The sequence below is a fragment of the Solanum stenotomum genome, chromosome 3 (assembly GCF_019186545.1).
Source record: "Solanum stenotomum isolate F172 chromosome 3, ASM1918654v1, whole genome shotgun sequence".
Lineage (NCBI taxonomy): Eukaryota > Viridiplantae > Streptophyta > Magnoliopsida > Solanales > Solanaceae > Solanum > Solanum stenotomum.
The window spans coordinates 42,974,883-42,984,033 of NC_064284.1; the positions used below are offsets into that span (position 1 = coordinate 42,974,883).

At 33.7% G+C, this 9,151-nt stretch overlaps 1 protein-coding gene across 1 annotated transcript; it reads right to left on the minus strand.

Annotated features, from left to right (window-relative positions):
- Positions 1-1,875: 1,875 nt before the first annotated feature.
- LOC125857742 (LRR receptor-like serine/threonine-protein kinase RPK2) lies at positions 1,876-5,807 on the minus strand. Its single transcript, XM_049537369.1, has one exon. The coding sequence runs from the start codon at positions 5,551-5,553 to the stop codon at positions 2,173-2,175; it is 3,381 nt and encodes a 1,126-aa protein (XP_049393326.1). The 5' UTR covers positions 5,554-5,807; the 3' UTR covers positions 1,876-2,172.
- Between the last annotated feature and the right edge of the window lie 3,344 nt (positions 5,808-9,151).

Here is a 9,151-nt window from a genome sequence, read left to right on the forward strand (position 1 = left end):
TGCAACTGGTCAAATTTTTAAATTAAAGCTTCATAGTTGTTCAAATTTTTTAATGGATATCACCTCAAAGTTTCCTTTAAACAATTCAAATTTTAGATATTTGCTTCTCTCAATATTTCAATTTGTTTTGATACACTATTCACTTGAAACCATTCATGTTAAATTTAATATTCGGGACACTGGACAAGGCTTAAAATTGATACTTTTTGGTTCTACTTGTTTTGCTATAAATATTATTAAAAGGAAAATCATATGACGAAATTACCACAGTTTCACTTCAACATTATAAAACAGAGGAGAAAGTGGGAAAAAGAAAGAAAAGAGAGAAGGAAGGAAAACAATGGAGAAAATGAGAAAAGAAGATTACATAGCTATAGCGAGTAATAAAGCAACCATTAGGCTATCTTTTGTGCAATCGGTGGATTTTTAATCTTACGAAATTATAATCTCGGGTAACAAAAAGCACCTTATAATTTAAAGGAAAAAGGGTCTGATATACCCCTCAACTTTATCATTTGGAACTAATATGCCCCTTGTTATCAAAGTGGCTCATATATACCCTTGCCGTTATACAAACAGCTCACATATACCCCTGTCGTTATAAAATGAGCTCACATATACCCTTCATTTAACGGAAGTGGAAAAAATTAGTTTTAAATTTATATTTTTGACTTTTAATTTTCTTAAAAATTATTGAGGGTATATATGATTCTTCTAGCAAAGTTCAAGGTATATTTTAATCTTTTTCATATATAAATTATTTTTTGACTTCTTTGATTATAATTATTTGAGTTTCTTATTCTTATTTCATTTTTTCCTTTCATTCCTTAGTGTAAAGAAAAAAATTTAAAACTATTTTTTTGTGGCTATATTATAATTTAAAACTATTTTTTTTTTTTTTGTATATATTGTAATTTAATTTTTGTATTTGAAGAAAAAAATTTGGTCATCTATAATAAGTTTTACAAGTGAAACATAAATAAATTTTACCATCAAAATAATAAATCTAAATTAGTCATTGAAACAAAAAAAAAAGTAAAAAAAAATATGTTTGAGGAGGATTAAATATACTCATATGGGATTATATTTTTTAAAAAAAATAAATAAAAAATTAAACTAAAATTAATTTTTTTCATTCCCGTTAGAGGAAAAGGGTATATGTGAGTCATTTGTATATAAGTAGCGGTATATATGAGTCACTTTCATAACGAAGGATATATCAGCTCTAAATGACAAAGTTGAGGGGTATATCAGACTCTTTTCCCTAATTTAAATATAAAACTTACCTCATACTTCAAATTTATAAAACAATGGTAATACGACTACTTTAAAAGGATTCTAATAAATAAAATCACACAAAGATATACAGTGAAATCCTCTACCCTTATACCAAAATTTTATTTGCAGCAGTGCTTGAAACCCTTGGCACATACATCACATCACACGTTGTGCTCTTATCACTATACCAAAGCCGAGAGTCAAAGGTGTATTCAACTATCATCACCAGAAAAATTAGGCACAAACATCAGACATTCTGTTCTGCTCTTGCCACTGTATGTACCAAACAAGGTGTCAACGTTGGACTAAGAGGGTGTTTGGATTGACTTTAGGTAGGTTTTTAATTTCGACAAGTGTTTGACAAATATAAAAACTACTTTGATATAAGTTTAAAATGATTTAAACTTAAGTTAGAAAGAAGTGTTTGGCAATATTAAAATGACTTAAAATAAGTCAAAAACCAAAAATAAATCTTATTTATTTTACTTAAAAATCATTTAAGTTTTACTTAAAAGCTACTTTTTTTTTTAAGTGAATAACCTCAGCCTTTCCATTTGCTCTAACCCTCCATAAAAAAGAAAAATTAAAGGAAAGGGGTAGTAGAAATGGTTCCTATTTTTTGCTCTTATTTAACAAACAAATAAAAATGTGGTACATGTTGAAGACAAGTATCTGCACTCTTCTGCAGATGAATCTGCACACCCCCTAATTAGGGACATGACATGGAAAAATGGGGGCAAAGGCTGGCTGGCTATATACTACAATTCACAAGCAGGCTACAAATACAAATCTGAACCTAATAGGAGACACCCAAATACACCTTAATATCAAGTGCAAGTTTTAAAATTACAATTGGGCTAAACCATATCCTATCCAAAGACATGCAGCCTGCAGCTAACACGACGGTGGTTGAAGTTGCTTCAACCGTCTTACTACTTGCTTCATTGTAGGTCTAGTAGAAAGAGAGTCAACCGTGCAGACCACAGCCAAGTGTAGGACCTCAACCAAATCATCATGTGGGCCTGAATCCCATAGACCAGCAGTAAAGAACTCCTTGGCACGGCCCTGGCGTAAAAGCATGCATGCCCAAGCAACAATATTGAATCCATTTCCATAAGAAGAGAAAGAGGGATCAAGTGCTTTCTTATCTGATATTAACTCAAGCAACACAACCCCATAACTGTAGACATCAGCCTTGTCCGAGACGCGGCAAGTCATGGCATATTCAGGAGCAACATATCCAAAAGTTCCCGCCACACCAGTAGTCGCATGGGTTTCTGAAGTTCCCAGTAATCTAGCCAAACCAAAATCAGATAAATATGCATTATACTCCTCATCCAATAGGATGTTGCTTGGCTTCACATCACGATGAAGCACACGTGGTACACACTGATCATGCAGATAAGCAAGTGCACGGGCTACATCCAAAGCAATCTTGTGAAGAACCCTCCAGTCCACAGCCCTTGTAGACCTCTCCTGAATAAACTTTTCCAAATTACCACCTGGCAAAAAGTTATAGATCAGAAACATTTCCGTTTCACTATTATGATATCCTATCAGAGTTACAAGGTTTGGATGTCGAAGCCTCCCCAGAGTTCTGATTTCTGCATCAAACTGTTGAATCCCCTGAAAACGTCCTACAGCAAGTCGCTTTACTGCCACTAGGAACCCTGGTGCAATCTCCGCTTTGTATGTTGCTCCAAAACCTCCACTGCCTATGCAATTGCTTGCATTGAAGCTCCCTGTGGCCCGCACGACATTTTCAAATGTCAAAGGAACTGGAACTTCTGTAAAAACTGTAACTTCTTTCCTGGTAGATCCAGCAACTCTAGATCTTGGATTCCATTTTCTGGTGTAAAAGAACAGGACTATCAGAGCAAGAAGAACTGACACAATAGCTGCTGCAGATGTTATGGATGCAATCTCTATGGAGTTGAAACCACTGCTCCCTCCTTTTTGGGTTGAACCTGAAGGAGACGCAGCAGAATCTTGTGAGTCCCCTATTCTTCCCTGCTGATCTGTAGAAGGCGTTGATAGAGAAAATACATGGCACGATTGCAGAAAAGGGTTTCCCTGAACACTATTGCATTTCATCAAATCTTTGTTAAGAGGCAGTGGCCCAGACAGATTATTGAAAGAAACGTTAAATGCTGCCAGTGTGGTCACATTGGCCAAGCCTGAAGGTATATTCCCTGATAAATTGTTGTTGTTAAGAAGAAGGGAAGTCAAATTCCTCAAATTTACCAGATTATTTGGAATTTCACCAGACAAAGAATTCGAAGAAAGTTCAAGCGTTTCTAAAGAGTGCAATTGCCCGAAACTTGAGGGGATGGAGCCAACCAGATTATTGCCAGCCAAAGAGAGGTAACTGAGATCCTTTATCTGGCCAAGACTGCTAGGAATCTGACCTCGCAGGTGGTTCCAACTTAAATTGAGAGCAACTAAAGAAACCAGACTCCCTATACTCGGAGGGACTGTCCCACCAATCTGATTTTTGGATCCATCCAACAGCCTAAGAGACCCACAAATCGCACCAATATCCTCTGGGATTTGACCCGACAATGCATTATTGCTTACATTAACAATCATACCTTTCAATTCATGACATTTCTCGAACAAGTTACCAGCAAAAGGTCCAGTAAACCTGTTACTACCAGCAAGAAAGGCATAAACAATTTGTTTGCCTAACATTTCAGGTGCAATTAGCATGGAGGGCGGTAAATTTCCTGTGAAGTTGTTACCACCGAAATTATGAAATACTGCATGGTCGCCATCACCTCCAAATAATGAAGTAGTGTCTAGAACACTTCTACTGGTGAAATGTGCTAGATATGCAGATGATGTATCATAGGGCCCAAATGGATCTCCACCGCTGGAAACAACATGAGCACAACTGTAATTGGAAAACCTGGGAATTGAACCAGACAGATAATTCCCACTCACATCGAACACAAACATGCAAGGAACTGGCAGTTTCTCAACAAGCTGTCCAGTCAGCCTATTTGAGCTCAAGTCAAGAAAATGCAACTTCTGGCAGCTACCCAATTCCTCAGAAATCACTCCAGTATAATAATTTTGAGCCAAATTCACAATCTCCAAATTGTCACAAGCACCCCAACTGCCAGGAAATTTTCCTGAAAGAGTTGACCTGGGAGCCCATATCATTCTCAAACTAGGAAGCCTGGTGATCTCTGATGGGATTGTGCCTTCAAAAAAGTTAAACTCATCAGTAGTACGAGCTGAATCAGACACATTTGGAAGAGGATCCCACAAACTTGACAGTACAAGAATGGATAGTTTCGAGCAGTTTCCCAGCTCAGATGGTAGTCGTCCACTTAGGCTGTTCCTAGACACATCAAGAATCTTGAGCCCAGTTAGTTGACCAAATTCAGCTGGAATACCCTCTTCCAACAAATTTGAATATAAGACAAGTGACTGCAACCATGTGCAGTTCCCTAAACTTTTTGGAATATTACCACCTAAGATATTACCTGCCATCTCTAGACTTTGAAGTTTCTCACAAGAACGCCCAATCTCACCAGGAATAGACCCGCTAAGCTTATTAAAAGACAGGTAGATTCCCCTCAGATCTCCAAATCCACCAATGAATGCTGGAATGGTCCCATTTACCCTATTTCCAGCAAGATTCAAGATTTGTAGAGCAAGGCAATTCGACAAGGAATTGGGTATGGCACCCACAATCGCATTAAAACCCAAGTTTAAAACCCTCAATTTCCTCAACCCCTTAAACTCCAATGGCAAAGACCCAGTAATTAAATTCCCTTCCAGATCCAAAACTTCAAGTTTCTCCATATCCCAAATTCCCAGTGGAATTTCACCACGCAATTCATTAAAAGGCAAGGATAAAACCCTTAGTTCAGTTAACTTTGATATTGCGAGAGGTACTTTACCAACAAGCTTGACACTATTATTAGCACAAACCCTTGTAATTCCAAAGCCATACAAAGGAAATTGAGCAATTTTAGCACAAGATAAAGAACCCAAATTACCTCCAGTGATGTTCAAAGCCACAACACGTGAATCGGAATCACAGGAGACACCAAACCATGAACAGTGATCAGTATTTCTCGAGCTCCAACTAGAAATCACTCCAGAGGAGTCTAAAAGTGAGGCCTTTAACTCCAAGAGCGCTGATTTATCCGAATCCGAGGAAAGTGCATACCCATGAACTAAGAAGAAAACACAAAGGATGAGAAAAGCCTTCAAGGGTATGTCATGATAGTACCATTTGATGACAAAACAACAACGACCCATTAGTAAAACCCCAAAAGGGTCCTCAAAAATGCAAAAAAAAATACAGACCCAAATTCCCCTTGTATGTGAAGATTATAGGAAGCAGAAATGGGGTTTTGAAACTCAAAAACCCTAGCCCTAACCCTAGTTTTTGGGGCTGCTTGGTTGTGAAAAGAGAGAGAGAGAGTCAAGAAGAGGAGAGAGAAGAAGACTTAAAAGAGAGACGAGAGAAAACGCGTTGCTGCTGTTTTTTTCAATTTCTCATTTTTCTATGAATTGTCTCTTCTTTTTTTTGTACGTTCATTTTCCATTAATTCTTTGCTCAACTGTTTTCGTTTTTGTTCTCGTCTCAAGATTATTAATTTTGATTAGTATTTTGTTAGATAGAGAGAGTGTGGGGTCAGTTGAAGAGAGTGATGGATTGGTGGGGTCTGGTGTACATACTTCGGTAAAAAAAAAAAAATGGACACCATGCCGCACAATAAATGCATCATCTACCTCCCCCTCGCTCATCAATATGGACCACCATAAAATATATGAGAGGTGCTAAATGGTTAGAAAATTAAAAAAATTATAATATTTTTTTAATTTTAAAATAAATTGATATTGTTTTTATTTTTTAGTTAAAATGTATTAAAGTTAAAAGGATAAAAATATTTTTAAAAAGTAAAATAACATAGATAAAATATTATTCTGGACAAAGTTTCTGGCCAAAAAGATTTTTCCAAAATATATAATCTACTACATACACCCTTCGTGCGGCACGTGTTTACTATATGTTATTTTCATTTCAAAATAATTGAATTGTTCAAGTTATTTCATACATATTTAAGAAATAAAAGTTTAGGACATAGATTCATTGAATTGTTGAAGATGTTCCACATCTTTTTAAGATAAAAAAAAATTGGACATAATTTAAATATTATTTTTCTGTTTTTCACTTATTAGTTATTGTTAAATTTATCTTTAGAATAATTTAAAATAATTAAATTTCTTAAACTCATCACATAGAAAATCCAAAAGAAAGAAAAAAAAATGAGAGAATATTTTAAAAGTAGTCTTGAAGATTCAATAATTAAGTTAATTTGAAATATGAAAAAGTCTCAATAATTCAATTATTTTGAAGCTGAGGGAGTATTATTTTTTTATTTAAATTTATGTGACTCAGATAAAGCTTAGATTTAATCAAAAAAAAATTATATGTTTTTAAAAGTATTTTAAGTTGTTAATTAGTATGATTTTTTTTACTATTTCAAATTAATTTTCACCGAATATATATTACTTCATTTGTAACAATTTATGTGCCACAGACGAATTTCGAGAGTCCATAAAAAATCATATGCTTTTTTTTAAAAAAATATCTTAAATTGTTAATTATAATGATTTATAGTATGTTTTGAACATAATTTTTTCACATAATATATGTTACTCTATCCTAGGGGTGTGCATCCTTCAGCTCGACTTTGAGTTTTTAAATATGCTAAATCAATAATCAAATCAATAAGATATGTTTTATGGGTTTTTGGTTTATCGTTTTAGTCTTTAACGGTTTAATTTTTGGTTTAACTAATAAGAAAATGCTTATAAAATAAATATATGACTTCTCTAACAAATTTGACGCAATAAGACAATAGTGTAACTTTATAAATGTTCATAAAATAGAAACAATAATAACTAAGATGAAAAGAACTATACAAGTGTAACACAAAGAGAAATTAAGAGGAATACGATTCTTACTTTAGGCTTTGACATTTTGTATAATGAGAATTTGTGAACTCAAAGACACTGTGAAGTGTGAATTGAAGACTAAATGGCACATACAGTAACTATTAAGGTAATGAGATTAATATTTAATATTTATGTTCATGTAAAAGTAGTAAATTACTATAGTCTTAATGTGTTATCGATTTACTCAGTAACCCAATATTAAAAACTAATATCAAATCGATAACCCGATGATTTTTTTATAAAACCATTAAAACCCGTACAAATAGAAATAATCCAATAACATTTTTTTCGGTTCGATTTTTTCACAGCCCTACTCCCTCCCAGTTTATGTGATACAAATGAAATTTCAAAAGTCACTCACATTTTTTAAAAAGTTTTTAGATATTTAAAGTAGTTAATTATTGTAATTTATAGTACATTTTATGTAATTTTTAGATAAATATGTTACTCCGTTTATCTCAAATTATGTGTCATAGGTAGAATTTTTAGAGTAAACCAATTTTCTTTATATGTTTTAAGATATTTTAAGTTTTCTTGATTATTATTATTTATAATACTTTTTACATTATTTTCCATAAAATAGCAAAATACAAAAAACTTAGAACAAAAAAAAAATATTCTAACTATCCTTGACATATAAGTAGACATGTTGACAAACATAGGATGTGTCAGTACCACATCCAGGATCTTAGGAAAGGGGAAATTCGTTCTTGACAAATTCGATCGGGAGTTCAAAATGTGGAGTAAAAAGGATTCGAACCTTTGTATGGCGGTACCAAAAATCGATGCAAGTCGATAGGTCATTCAATCATCGAGTACACTAGCGACTTCCCACACTTACCATGACAACATCACCGATCTTTGGCGCTTATGGGGGGGGGGGGTGTAGCCATTTCTAAATAGTATTAGATACCAAATCAAATTTTATATATATCATAATTAATAGTATTAGATTAAAAATAACAGTAGTAATTTTATAACATAGAAAGAATCTACATAGGGCGGCTCAAGCACATTAGTAGCCTAAAGAAAAAGTCAATAGAGGTCTTAAATTTTTTTAAAAAGTTTTTGTAAAATAATCTATTCTTCTAGATTTATGTGATACAAAATTATTAATGACTTTTATATGATTAATTTCTTCTAATATTTTCTTTTCAATTGATAACTTGGAGGATTTGAAGACTTTAACTTACAAACTTGAAGAATTTGAACACATCAACTTGCATATTTGGAGGATTTTGAAAACTTCAACTTGTAAACTTGAAGAATATGCAAACTTCATCTTGCATATTTGGAGGATTTGAAGACTTCAACTTGTATACTCTTGAAAACTTCAAGGATTTGAAAACTTTAACTTGCGTACTTGGAGGATTTGAAGACTTCAACTTGCAGACTTGAAGGATTGGAAGACTTCAACTTGCATACTTGAAGAATTTAAAGACTTCAACTTGCAAACTTGGCTGAATTTCAAGACTTCAAGAATACTGATAAAGAAGCTTATATTTTATAAGATTTTTCCCTTTTTTGACCCATCAATACTCTACGCAAGTGTGAGGTTTGATGAATGATGAGTCGGGGATTTCGCCTCATTTAGGGCTTAATATTCATAGTTTTAGTGTTCTCAATGCATATCTTATGCTCTAAATTGATGTTTAAATGCTAATTTGCAGCAATGAAGGCAAAAGAGCAAGGCAAGGACATTTGAAACGACCCCAAAAATGCCCGAAAATGTGCTTCGAAAACACCTAAAATTGTAATTTCCATATATCTCAAAATCCGTGCATCATTTCGGAAATTCGACTTCATATTCTTATTCAGGGGGTCAAATTGAGTGGGAAATGAGTCTAACCCGAATTTTAGAATAATCGTATCAAAATTCGAAAATAGCAAA